A 15,352-nucleotide genomic window follows, 5' to 3' on the forward strand; every position below is an offset into this window, starting at 1 on the left:
ACTTTATTAAAAATTTCTTTCAATGTAAGTTGTTTAAGTTTTGCTTCCTTTCATGTGATAATACTTTCTCTTTAATTCTATTAAACAGACATAATTTGTCAATCGAAATTTTTTCGTTTTCACTAACCTCTGTTACTTTCTTCGCTATCGGAAGCGAATTATAATGACGAGGAACTTGTTTTAAATCATATCAAAGACGGAGCACATCGAGATGAAATACTACATTTGGTAAGGAATTATAAGCCAAATAAAATACAAACATCTGCCCTGAAGATAAGGATAGTGCTGACAGATCAACTTCCAATTCATTACGCTCCCGCTGCGGCGTTCCCCTTGCCGAGCAGCGTGAAATTGATAAACAGATTTTGGATTTCAAAACATACTTTCGCTTTAGATCCTTTACATATTAACAAATATATATCGGAAATCTATTTGATATAATCGAAAGTTTAAGCTTACTTTTATAAAATTGCTCTTACAGTCTGCAAAAAATAAGCCGGATCCAATTCGAAAATTAAGGAACAACGCTATCATCAACATTAACTGAAATAGATAATTAGATAATTTTAGCTTATATGTCCATTATACATAAAACGCGCACGCGAAAACGTATTCTGCACTTGTGCACACTCATATGCGCAGTTGTAAAAGGTCTTACGCGCACGCGTAAACGCCTATGCGTCAACGCGGCGCATGCGCAGAAAGTTTTTAGTTTTGAGGTCTGGATTATAGATCATTCCGAATTATGGGTGTCCGAATTAACGACTTTTGACTGTATATGTATATGTTACCGTGAAAGAACGAAGTTGGAGAATGTCGACTTTCACCAGAAAATATCAACATTCACCAAATACGTCGGTGAAAGACGGAATATTTCACTACATTCTTGTATATTCGGACCCTCATCGGTGTATGTCAACAATCACAGATATGCTCTGGTGAAAGTTGAAAAGAGAGGTCACAAAGTGCCATAATAGTTTAAGTTGTTGCAATAAATAAGATTTGAATCACATAATTTAGTAAGTTTTTTATTACTGTTATTTTATTTTCTCATTTAGAACGTACTGTATAATGAAGCTTTTGTTCGGGATAGCTGGCTGATGCTCATTATTTACGATGCAAATTTTCAATGGCTGCAATACAAAGTATGTAATCTGAACTCTGTACTCATCCAAAACATTATTCATTCACACTCAGAATGTCAATTACAGAAAAGTAATGGAAATGTCACATATGAGCTAAATTGAGGACAGTTTGCAAATTTTGATCAAAATTAAGGACTTTTAAGAATTAAAAACTGATTTTATGGTTTTAATGGTTTTTAAGAATTGCACAAGCCTGTGTTAATGGCTTTTTATGACCATTATGACCAAACATGACCCATTTTTAAAAATTAATCTTCTTTGCTAGTGCTCTTGCACTAGTTTGTATTTTTTTAGCTATGGTCCATTCCATGCCTATTTGTGCATTAATGCTGATCATATTATAGTAAGAATTCAGGTTCGGAACTTTTGTGAACACAGCAATTTAAAATTTTCTAAGTGTTTTCACAACAACGATGGCTCAGTTGTTTCTATTGACATTATACTTAAGCACATACCTAGCAAAAGTGATATTTAGAGTTTCACTGCAATTCGTTACACCATGCGCTGTCACGACAAACTCATATGAAGAGAAAGTTAGTTTATGACCACCTTGTATTTAATTTTATAATGGAAGAAGAAAGGAAACTACAGTGCCTTTTTTACATGTTTGTTCATATATTAACCTATTTCAAATGCAACTATTTCATAAAATACTAGTTATCTACATGAAAAACAGTACCACCCTTCTAGCTCGGATTGAATCAGCTGACATTTAGCTAGGTAATGTAATCAACATTTCTCAAATCCATTTCAAAGGTGAAGATTTTTCTAATAAGAGAAATGCCTCCAATATGTGATCTGCAGTTGTACAGAAAGAACCATTTATCTCTAAACAGACTGAGTTTCTAAATACAGCTCCTGGATCCTCAATGAGAAGAGATCGATGTTCTGGGCTTTTATACACAATATTTACATTTGAATAGCTTTAAGTAATGAAAACAATATGATAAGGAATTCAGAAAGTTTTTACATATAAGCTGTTAAACCCCTATGAAATTGGTGTTTTGGCTACTGTGTAATAGGGAAGGATTTGTCATTTATCTTAGCTGCACCATTAATAGTCTTTTAATGAACACATTTCTCCTCAAAGACAAAATAAAACTGCAGACTGAAAGATGAACCATATCCCAATCCTACACGTCCCTACAGTTACATCCAAAATTTTCGGCAACTGCATCACTGGCCATGAAATTAAATATAGATATTAACTTACATTTTTTACAGGGTTACATTAACCACTTAGCTGTTTTGCCCGAATGCCGTTCGATTACCATGAAAAGGGACTCTTTTGATTTGCCTGAACACCACTCAAAGGCAGTGTATTTTCCTACACCAATCCATTAATTTTCCCGGCTTTCCACATTTTTTACTTTACAGCATTTCTAATAGATGTCTCTAATAGTCCCGAAGAGAGTGAATTGTAAAACCAGTTTAAGGACAGGTTTTACTACTTTTCATTAGGCAGAGAAATTCAACTAATTTGTTTGCCCATGTTCAATGTATCAGGCTTTGTGAATAGTAAATCTTCCCAATTTTGCCATGAAATAAAAGAAAGATGGGCAACAGTAAATGGCTGAACAGAATATAATTTTGATATTGGATCAGATAGCGAATCTGAATTTTTGATAAATGATTCTGGTAGTCCTGGAAGTTCTTTATTCCATTCTCTAGTGATGATGAGGAAATGTTCAGATGTTCAGATGAGGAAATGTTCAGAAGTTCAGATGATCTAATTCAGGTTCGGAACTTTTGTGAAATGGGTACTAGTAATCCACCACCACCAAGATTTCCTTTCACAGCGAATCTACCTCTTTCATCTCATGTAAAGTGTTTTCTCCAGCTCTGCAGTTTCATCCGAAAAAAGCCTACTTTTAGTAAAAATTCCTTAATTTCGTTATAATTAAACATTATCTTAAATTAAAAAATGCAATATTTGTAACAGTTCTAATTGCTGATTTCAATTTATGTAATCTATTAGAATACAGAATTGTTTATAAAAAATATGCTTATTTTTAGTCACAGGAAATTGGAACAGTTAAGTGGTTAAAGTAAAAACTTACTTCTAGCAGCTATCTCTTGCACAACTAAAGTCATCACTACAAAAGCTATTAAATATGCCCAATCAAACTTCAGGAAGGTAGCGAGTCCACGGGAAAGGTAGAAGTTGTGGCACATAATAAACAGTGAATTAAAATACTTTTATCTGTGCTTTCTTTAAGAATTACACCAAAAGGTTAAATGGAAAGATAATCTGTAGTCAGGGTTAGAATAAGAATAAATGAACCAGAAAATTATTTTTTTGATTGGCAACCCCCAAATCTTTACTATTTGGCATAGCTCCTCCTCTGCATTCAGTGCCCTATCTCACCCCATCTCTTAAGGTCACAACAACATGAATTAATTATGGGACATGATGCTATCGATATCTGTATGGTTAGAATTGCCTTATTGTGTAGAATGCTTGTGCACTAATTTGAAGTTCTCTGGCATATGCTTGACAATAACATTCAAATACAGAAAATCTTATTTTCCTCAGTATCTTTTTCATTCATAGAAGGCTTTACCAAAAACATTAACCATGTTCACATCATATGTGGTATTGCAATTATATGAGGGAAACATTAGATGACACACTGCAAATCTATTTTTGATAGGGGAACATTCATTTAATAAATTTTCACAAACTATTAGCCAAAGGTGGTTGGTTGCTACTAGACAAGAATCATTCCAGATAATTTTTCATTACTTTTTTAATATTATGAAAAACCCATTATAAAGAGACTCCAGATCTGCAACCTGGAAAGAACAGCCTCTTTGACTCTTTCACTCTCTCAGCATCACTTTTATTCGAAGAATTGAAATGCCAGTCCATTTCTATTCACTGCCACATCAATTTCTCACAGGACAGCCTTTTAAAGCATCCATAAGCCACTAACACAATTCTTCATGTCATAATTTGCATTATATTCATTATGTGATGCCAATTTTCACCTGCCTACATTTTAGTATTGGTTGAAATGTAATCCACAAAACACAAGTCATTAAATCATATTTTAACATGAATACACTGGCAAGAAAAATAAAAGGAACAACTATAAAACTCGTATTATTTGAATAAATTTGCAGCTAAGAACACGAAACTAGAACAAGACCTTTATATTGTCTTGCCCAACACATATTCAAAATGCAGAATTGGCAGTTTTTGCTGAAAAATAATAATTAGCATGGGAATGCAGTATAAAGTGTAATATGAAAAAGTTGGTGCCATAACTTTTCAGAGGTACATACAGATTAATAAGGTGTGTGGTCAACCTGACTGAATTGTAAGGTTTACAGCAATTTATCATGGTGTGTATTAAGATTATCCAGTTCTTGTGGCAACAAAGTGTGTTTACAATGAATAGTTCCTTGAAGCTCCTAGAGAGAGTTAGGTAGATGCTGCAGTGAGGCAAGTTGGCATCTGAGTGCATCCCACTTATTCCAACAAATTTAAATCTAGTGAATACATCTGCCATTCAACCAGCTTTATTTCTTCACTCTTAAGATAATCAGTCACTAGTGTAGCAGAATGAGAATAAGCATTATCATCCATTAAGAGAAATTATGATTGTAGTTTTAAACAGCATAAGGATCAAAAACTCCAACTCTGTATATTTTAGCATTTATAGTTGCGCTGGTAAAAATGTGTATGTCCAGTGCACCTTTCAAAATGATGACTGCCCACACCATGATTCCTTTACCTTTGAGCAGATACCTTTCATGAATGTGTTCAGGTTTACTGCAGGTTTTTCTCCTCCTAGACTGTAACACATCTGAAATCACTCTCCAAATAAAAATGAGACTCATCAGCAAAGAGAAGTTAGTTTAAGTTACAATGATCTCTGCAATGCACATCACAGGTTTCTTTGCATAAAGCCCTCTTTTATGTAGCCTGTCATTCACAATAGAGAAGGTTGAGTTCGTGTAGCTGCAGTGAACTTTCTTGCAATTTGGGCTGATGTCAAATATGTTTTTTTTTTAGTATTCATTGAAAAACAATGGTCATTAAAGTCTGCTGTGCTTTTTGACCTTGACCTGGTTGCATACATCACGATTAAACCATTTCCAGACCTTTGACATGCCACTTCGCTACTTTTAAATCTTTACAAATATGTGTCTATTATGCTTCCATTCTCCTGATCATGTGCATTTCTTACAGTTTGTCAAATATCTTCAATATTTTCCATCTTAAACATGTAAAAATTTTATCCACCTGCTCATACAGTCCTTAAACTTCGAGTTTGAAGCACTCTCTTGCATTTAGAAGAGTTACAAAATTTTGCATATTTTTATGTACCAAAGGCAAATCAAATTAAGACTGTGTTGAGCTTGAGCTATCATTTTCTTTTTCCTATTGACAGCTCAAATTATTTCTTGACATTCCGAGCGTTACGGATTTAGCCCTGAAATTTCAGAGTTTCTCAAAATATCATGAATAAATACGTGGTATTTTCTTGATTTTAATTAAAAAATGACTCATTTTTTGTCATGATTCCTTTTCTTACAACATACATCCAAATCAAACTCAGATACATTAAAAGCTGGCAGAAATTTTCATGTGCAATGAATAAGGAAGCCAGCCTTCTATATGGAGTTTCCCATCCATAATGCTGGCGGGGTTAATTCTCTGCCAAAAATTTACTAGTTTTGCTGTTGTTCATTTGAAAAGAAATTGACATTCCTAACTATAATCCAAAAATATTTTTGCCAACAAGAACCAAATTTGGCCAAAAATATTTAAACAAAAGTTGAAAAATCCATAACCTGATCAGATAGGGCAACTAAAGTGTAGAAGGCAGTGGTGGTTTGACATACGCAAAAACATGGTATGGCACATATAGAAACATTGCAGTCCTTGCAACAGCACCATGACAAATTACATGTGTTCGAAATTGGAGAGTTTCATATTCGTATGGAAAGAACTGTGTTTCTGCCTCTCTCTAGGCTAAGTGAGTGAAACTAATCGAAAGGGATTTTTGGACAGCCTGCATGCAGTGTATTTGTTTTCTTGTTTTGTAACAAAACAACAAAGAGTTGTCTGAAAGATGCCATTGGAGTAAGACACGTCTTGTGTCAGGGAAGCCTTTCTCTTTCCCTTCTATAATAATATTGTTGAAACGTTTTTTGCATACTAATTCAAACCTTGTTATAACTTAGAATTCACTTGTTACATTGAAAAATAAATCTAAAAAGACAACCTGTCTTGATGTCTTCCATCCAGGGAGTTCAGCGATGTCACAGTACCTCGATTCTTTTCGAAACTTTTCCCCTTCAGCCTCCCTTTTGTGTGCACTAACACATTGTCTTGAACTTTTTTTAGCAGTCACAGAAATAAGATCTGGAAAATGTCACCCAGAAAGTCCTTTTGGTGTCAGAGTACCATTTAGCTTTTCTATTTTTGTATAAGAAAAGTCGTGGTAATGCTCAATCATAGTATGAACAAATTGAGAGTCCAGAGAATTTTTGTGTCTACTTTCTCATATAATATAAATGAATTTCATACATGATAAAAAAATTTATTATAATGTTTTTTTACCTCTGTTACGAGGAAGAGTCTAGGTAGATAAATGATGATCTACTCTACCAACCACACCCATGATATCATTACAGGAGGGAACCACTTGTAGCTTACTAATTTCTTCATTACGGTTTTTTTCATAACTTTTCCTAAACAATGCATTGTCAGAAGTAAATAATTTTTTTTCCCACCATTCCATCTGACACTTTACTTCTTTGATAGCCAATAACTTTTCTTTTGGGAATTTTTTCAAATCTGTACGTATCCTTTTTCTATTCTTCTTTAAAGTCCCATATACATGAGTTTTGTTTTGCATTTGCACGTTGGCTATACATGGAGAGCTGTGAAAGTTGTCCATTGTGAAACAATATACAAGGTTGAGAAGAGGCCCATCAAACACATCACTACCCGGGCAGAAATTTGCAAATATTCATATGTCATCCATAACAGCCCCTTTTCTAGTATAAATTAAAAAATTCCAAACATATCCACTCTTAGATTCACATAAAAGGTAAGGTTTAATTCCGAATTAGGCTGTTTTCAGTGGTATGTATTGTATTGAACCCAAGCATCCTTTACATAAACTTTCATCAATAGTTATATCCATTTTTTAGAATGCATAAAGAAAGAAATTTTTTGACAAACTTTTCATATTACGGTCTCATTTTTGTCAACTTAGGATTTGGGTAGCTTTCTGCATCAAATGCCTCATTGTTTAAAAAGTGTAAGTACTTTGACGCGTTTTCAAAGCACTTACATAACATGTAACAAGGAGAAAATGGTGGTGTAATGAACACATCCTTGACCAGCAGTGCTTCATAATTAGTTTTTTTTTCACAACTCTTTGTAGTATGATCAAGGATAAAAACATTCATATTTCAGACTAATAAACATCAGCCCATGCACTATTAGATGTTGAAGGCTTATTCACTAAGGACTGCTGAGCATACCCGCTTGTTACAAACATTATCATTACGATAATTTTGTCTTTCAAAAATAGACTAATAATCTAGAACAAAGGCATTGCCTTCTGTTTGAAAGTTTTTTTTTTGGGGGGGGGAGGTGCAACAAGTCATACTATTAGAAAGAGGGTCAGTTTGAACACCTATTAAGCACCAGACTACTGAACAGAAGTCATATCTAGTTTTAATTCATTGGACAAGCTAGATTCTCATTAACATATAAATCTTGTTCAATATCTGAATTCATATTCACCTTTGTCACCTGACATTTTGAATGTAAACAATAACAGTAAAATACCTATGCAGAACAAACAATGTGAATCAACTCGACTAGCACCTAATCATAACTTAACCTCTTGGTTGTCCATAACGCGTCAGTGCGTTCAAGTGAAACTTCTGCAGGGCGACCGTAACACGCTTCACATTTTAACACTATTAAACGTTTAAAACGCTTTCTAAATGTTTACTTTTTTTGTGTTTTTATTTTTGTTTGTTCGAATACCTCCTATAGGGCAGTACTAATCAGGCATTCTATTTTTAATTGAAGTTCCCCCCCCGGTTTTATGAATATTCGTGCCATTTTACATAAGATACAAGACAGTGACAGATCTTCAATGTCTACTCAGCAGAAAATGAGAAAAACTGAGGTTGTGAATTGGAAAGACAAGAAAAACATACGTTTCATGAGTACAGTCCATAATAACTGTATGATTTATGTTGAGGCACGGAAAAGAAATGTAAAAAAAAACAATAATTGTAAAAGATTACAACAACAAAATGGGAGGAGTGGACTGCCTGGATCAGATGTTATCAAAATTAATCCTGTTAGAAATAAGCAGAGATATTATTAATTTTCCATTATGCTTTATTTCCTTATAATGTTACTTAATATTAATTTACATTCATCCACTACGAAAGTTATGTACATACAGAGAAAACAACATTACACGCTGCGGAAAACAAAGGGCTGCTGGGGAGAAATTATCGTGAACAGGAGAGGACGGTGAAAGGATTAAAGAACATGTGTAGTAGTTTAGTGGCATAATCTTTTGACTAGAAACTTAATTAACATCTATCGCGAATTTTAAATAATTCGTGGTTGCGAGGGAAAATAACTTTCTCTACAGTGAAGCAAGGAACATTATTCTAATCTAAAATATTCTGTGATGCACTAGGAAAAATCCGTGAAGTATTTTTGAGTATACTTGGTAATGCACAATAATTGCATATTTTTGCTTGAACATACACTGGTTCAACAAGTTTGATTTTCTTGCGAGTGTAAAAACAATTCTGATAAAAGAAAACCTAGATGAAAAGAACACATGTAGGAAAGGAAAGTCTTATCAAACCACTAAATGATGGAGTCATGCGGGATGAACCAATGGTACTCTAACAAGGAACTGGGGATGAACTTGCTGCATGACTGAGGCTTTATTTTCGCTGTAGAGCACATACATAAAAAATGAAGTGTTAATATAAAATTACGTCCAAATGGCAGCCTACAAGTTTATTTATTAGGTAAAAGAATAGCAATTTTTGAATACATATACAGTAAAAGTTAAACTACCTGGAAAGTTCGGGAAATGCAGAATTTCAGATATGTGCAAAATTCCAGATAACTGAATGTGGAATTCATGCTAGAAAAGCTAAACAAATGGAAGAAATTTTGCCTTTAAAATTATAAGAACAGTCATTTTGGTTACCAACTTGCACATCAAAAATCTAAATTTATAATTATATAAAATTTGGAAAAAATGCAAAATTCTACAATATTCCAGTTAGTTGGATGCTGGATAGTTGAGCATTTACTGCATATATATCTGTGTGTGCATATCATAATGATTTACAATAATTTTTATAAACACAGAAAAGGGGATACTACGTCCTTTTAGACAGGTGGGCTTAGCAGCGAGGATATGTTAGCAGTGACGAAGCTAGGGAAAGGAATCATGTAAATAACTCGTGAGCGATATTTATACCAAAGTATGCAACTGTAGAGACAAGCTATGATTGGTTAATTTTAGTTTTAGTTACCTTTTTCAAGCAATGTTATATAACATGGAAAGATCGTGAATTTGGGAGCAATAAATTTAGGGGGAGAGCACCAAATCTAGACTATTTAATTTTGAGGTCGCCAATTATTTGTAAAGCAGCTATCGTATTTGTTATATCTTCCATATATATAATTGATTACACCTTTGTTAAATTCTAAAAGGCTAATTTACATCTGGGCATCAGTCGCTAAATTTTTTTCAGTGTAATTACATCTATTATGAAGTGGAGCTCACTGTAATAACCATATTAGAAATAGTGATGTGACAAACTGTCTTACATCAATCTGATATGGAACCACACCATGTGTCATAAAACTACATTCAACAGAGAAAAATTGCTGGCAGTTTTAAAATGGACCACAGTTATATCCCAAGTACACGTAACATTTACATCATCAATTCTTGAATTGCTAATTTGATATATTTTGTTCATCTCTTTATTTACATTATTTTGAAAAATATTTGGAGCAATAAATCAATAAGGCATAAAAATATATTTCCAAAAGATAATAACATTCAAGACAAATACCTTCTTTTCTCATTTTAGCAATGACATTTCCAGAACATTTGCTCATTACATGAACTACATAGAGAGGACATTTAACACTGTTGGCAATTACAATGGCCCTGTTAGTTGCTTCAGCTTCCACCTATAAAATAAATATTTTATACATAAAAAAATTACAACTAAAAAATGGCATAAAACACTACCTACTTAACTGCAAACTTAGTTTTGTTGAATATATTGTTATATTAGTAAACGGGGGGGGGGGGGAGAGACTACCATGTTAAATTTTTTTATATTTAAGCAAAAAAAATTACAAAAAGGAATGTTTATAAATTTCATTTTTGACTTCAGAAAGATGGAAGCAATAACTAAACCTCTCATGGTGAAATGGTTCCTCTTAAAACAATTACCTCATAAAGCAACCAGTATTTCCAAAAACAAATAATGAACTCGAACATCACTGCCAACTGCATATCTAATGTTACCATCTCCACAGATGACAAAAATTTCATAAACCATAATTTTATGAAGCTTCTATAGTCGATTTTAGAGATATAAAACAAGACTACACCATGACAGATAATTACTAGCTTTTTAACTAGAATTAGACATATGAGCACATTTCCAAGCTCTGATGTACAGAAATAAAACACAAACTTACGAGCATAAAAATATCACAGTCTAAGACAATGTTAAAATATAAAATAATGCTAATATGCCCACCAACCCACTTTTCCATGAACTCAAAATTCTCTTACAAATACTGCTCTTTAGTGCCATTTATTGTGTTTTTTCCCTTTTAATGATATTTACTCTATTACTTATTGCATTGTCATCTTGAACACTAACTTAATGCAGACAACCAAATAAAACTATTCACCATATTAAACTGCTTGAAAATAAAGTTAGGTTATTTGAATAAGGCAAAGCCACAAAGGCTATTAAGCTTTGGTGGCTAAGAGGAGGGATGCCTTGGTGGAAGACTTTCTGAAAAAAGCTGGCTCGTATTCATGTTACATATCTCTGAAAATAAGTATAAATAATATAATTTTGCATGGATTGCTTGTATTATTCTTTTAACTGCCCTTGGATTAATCATGATTATGTTAATAGAGGATGTCGTTTTTAGTTTAGCCTGGTTAATCAAAAATTGATTGTACGAGTCCAGAAAAAAAAAAAAGTATCTCTAAAGGCTTGTATTAGAATGATGCATAATACTCTGCTTTGAGGACTGGATGTCAATGAAAAATTCTGCGGTGGGTGCTATGCACATATTTACTAGTTTCAATATCTGCATGACTAGCTTAAACGTAATACTACTCTTTGGATACCTACCACAGATACATTTTTGAAGTGTTGCACAGCATGTATTCTCTTTATTCCTGCTAAGACTTACTTTATTACTTAGGAAACTTTTATAAACTTTGGATCATGAGAATGAAACCAAATGCAACAAATTTTATAGGCAGACAAAATGGTCATTCTAGTAAAGCAGATAACATTTAACAAATCCTAATCTACTGAAATGAATAATAAAAAATTTTGAGTTATCAAATATAAAATTAACTTACGTCTTCGGGCCTGCTGTAGAGATGACCTTCAGGCCCAGTAATTCCTAAGTGAAGGAGTTGCTGCTGTTTCTGAATCAGTGATGAAAGAAAATACCATTAATAAACTACAAGTCATTCTAAAGAAAAAAAAAAAAATTAAAAAAGTAACAGACAGAAAAATTAGTTTTATTTAAATTTTACACCAATTTATTCATTCATCCCGATGGTAACTGAAATAGGACACCCAGTAACAATAATTAGCAATTTAAACTAGGAGATTCGATTCCTCAATTTCAGATTGGCTGAAATAGCATTCTACACAAGTTTGGTTTTTAATATTCTAGCAGTTGAACAGCATTTGAAACTCTTGAACCAAGGTGAGGTATTCTGTTTCATTTATACTAAAATGAAGAATTATACTCTTATTCAAGCTTCTTTGAGCCAGACATAATAAGTAGTTTCACTTTTCATAACAATCACTATTGCCAAACTGAAAGATTACCATGTAGGATTTCCCTTAGTTTGAATAACTAATTATTCTAATTTCTTTTAGAAACTCAGCAATTTTCCCTCACATTTTCTCGCCAGTAAATTAAATTAAAGTGAAGATGAGTATTTAAATGGCTAAAAAGAGAAAGAGCGTGATTTCGCTAGCATAGCGCATGTTGCTATTTTGTCCTTCCTACTGTTATTGAGTTGCTTGTACGTTTTCTGTCCATTTATTTAAAGTCTATTGCCAGTGTAGGTTGCTGAGTCGGCTTGCTAGTTTCAAGTAGTGCAGCATTACTCTTTGCCATTTAAGTTATTGTCAATTTTATTCTCAAGTTCCCATCGCAAGTAGTTGGTGTTACTGTGAGCATGAAGTAAGTGCATTTTTGTTGAAAAGAGTTTAATCAAATAAAAGGGAAATTTAAACCCTTTTTCTCTGTGTGCTATTTCTTCATGCCTGTGCAAGAAGTTGCCTGGCTTTTAGTAAGATCATTTCCTTGGCATGACATCTAAAACAGTAAGATCTCGCAACCATAGGAGCCCACTCACTCCAGTATCTGCTGATATTTACATACACTGAATGGATTGTCTTTGTTTATTTCATTATGACAAAGCACTCAAATGCTATCTTGGGTGGGATGCCTTCATGGGGGACTTTCTAAGAAAAACTGGTTTATACCCATATTAAACATGAAGAAAAACATGAAAATGCCTATACAGCTATCCTGTTTGCTGGCATTCAAACCACAAAACAAACTACCAATGTAATTTTGGAAACTACCTATGTACATGCCTGAAAGTGATTTAATCATTAACTTAGTTTTATTACTAACTGCACTAAAACAAAAGCATAATTTTATTATTTTCATTTGCAATAGTAATCTACATCTTGAATACATAGGTAAAATGTGGTACTTTGATTGCATTTAAGTGCAAGGTAACAAAAATTCAAATAAATGGGTATATTTTAAAATTTTAAGTGCCCTTGTTATGTTTTATGGATGTAGTCAGTTCAAAGAAGAATACATTTCAATAACTTCAACCAAACATCTGATGAATTAATAACAGGTAAAAAAAATGCGGTTCAAATAAATATTTGCACTAAAAGTATGGAAAATAGTCATTGTACTTTTGATTGTTTATCATAATTCTTACCCACAATCTTAAGTATCAACTAGATGAATGAAAAGACTTTTACAGAAAACAAAACAAAGTGGTATTTTACATGACATAAAGTACCAGATATGCAGCAGTACTTTTTCCCCCCCATTACACATAAAAAAGGCACATATCTTTTTTTTATATATATAATTGCCTTTTCACGATAGAGAAGCTGCGCTCTCTCTTACCTCAGATCCATCCATGTATGACCAGAAAATTTAATTTTCAAAATTGTAAACAAATTTTAAGTATAAACAAGGATTACATAAACAATGGAGATATTCAACAACATACAGAATAATAAATGTCTACGTCTCATCACATGTATGAAAAACGTGTTTTAGAAAAATCAAAGAACCAACATTTAAATTTCATGTAACACTATCTAATAAAATATAATTACGTACCATGGAAATGATATCACCATTCTCAGCATGAACTTGAGCCAATGCTCCAAGTTTAGCACACTTTTCAAAAACTTGCAGGAGATCCTTATCGTTTAATTGAAAATCATTATACGTCATGAAAACTTTAAATGAATTAACTCCTGTAACAACATGTAAAATAAATAAAATATGAATTCTTTTCCTACATATTGAATATTTATATAATCATTGTTTAAAATAATATTTTTTCAAACAAATATGCTCATTAAAAAGATAACTTTTAAGATCACTAATTCACATTTAAGTGTTAATCATTTCATGAGGTTTCTCAGTCTCCTGGATACATCATTTTAACTGCTCAATGTTCCACCCATATGGAACATGAATCACTAAACTACAATCTGTTTAGAAAATCATCACTGCATAGGTATAAGTAGCAGGAGTGTGACATCTCAACACAACTAATGGTATCACGATAAGATGGAAGAGAAGGATAGCAGTCGTGCTTTTGACTAAGAAGTAATGATTCGACAGCAAAGATGTAACCTTTCAATCATCACACTTTTTTTTTTCCTGTATAAATAGTCACTAATGTATCTGCACCAAAAGCTAAATAAAATACTTTAGTCACCTAGATATATATCGTCAACTGAGAAATTCCCTAGATGGCGAGTTCATATGGAGGCTTCGACGGGTTCTTCAGCGAAGGTAAGCTGTTCTTTAAGAATCAAAGAATTTTTTTGAGTTCAATTTTGATGAAGTGGAATTAAAGAATCTTTGAATTCAATTTTGATGAACTGAAACTTTATTTTTACCATTATAACGTATTGTGTTAAAACCAGAACAATGAAATCGAAACTGAATTTTCATTTTATTGTATTAACTTGTTCATCACGTGTGTTCTTCGAAATAGTTAAACCGTGACAATGTCAACTCTAAATGATATACCCCATATAGCTGAATCTTTAAAATCAGCTTCTATGAATGCAATTAAGCAACTGCATAAATCTGTGTTTGGTCAAGAAGATAATCGTGCAACTTGCAAACGACTTCGTGAATTCAGAGGACTAGATGGCTCTTTTCACACTGCCGAAGTTAAGGAATGTTTATTAAATATGTTCACTCTGGCAGATCTTATTTTGATTCTTAACATTCTGAATTTAGAATGTGCCATTCCCGCTGATGAATGTTATACTACAATTGTGAATGCTTTAACTAATTTCGATTTGTTATTAGAAACTACTATTTCTGATTCTGACAGTGAATTAGAAAACCCAAAACAAAAATTAATTGCCAAAAATAAAACAGTCTGACATCACTACGCAGTCATGACTTGTTCGAACTTGGCAGCTAGCCAAAACAGGCAGACTTGCAGCTCCGATATCTGTTTACATAACCATCGCATAAACAATACACTTGGTACGTCATCGATGGAAAATGAACAGCAATTCAGTCTAACTTTCCGTGATTTATACTACTGTATTAAACCTCTTGACGGTTCTTCTGATACTTTAATTGAATATTTTTTAAATGACATAGA

The 15,352-nt window shown here is 32.9% G+C and overlaps 1 protein-coding gene across 9 annotated transcripts in view; it reads right to left on the bottom strand.

The window, feature by feature from the left end:
• Window positions 1–15,352, bottom strand: part of LOC118190608 (dihydropyrimidinase-like) — a 216,883-nt gene that overhangs the window by 42,821 nt on the left and 158,710 nt on the right. For all 9 annotated transcript variants that reach the window (XM_085807366.1, XM_085807364.1, XM_085807367.1 and 6 more), the window contains 3 exons: window positions 13,834–13,973; window positions 11,798–11,866; window positions 10,248–10,368 (listed from right to left, as the gene is read on the bottom strand). In XM_085807366.1, coding sequence (XP_085663492.1) covers window positions 10,248–10,368; window positions 11,798–11,866; window positions 13,834–13,973 — 330 coding nt within the window. The remainder of the gene's footprint in view (window positions 1–10,247; window positions 10,369–11,797; window positions 11,867–13,833; window positions 13,974–15,352) is intronic.

The sequence above is a fragment of the Stegodyphus dumicola genome, chromosome X1 (genome assembly GCF_044657685.1).
Source record: "Stegodyphus dumicola isolate Sdum_Otavi_A_Nest chromosome X1, ASM4465768v1".
In the NCBI taxonomy this organism is placed as follows: Eukaryota; Metazoa; Arthropoda; class Arachnida; order Araneae; family Eresidae; genus Stegodyphus; species Stegodyphus dumicola.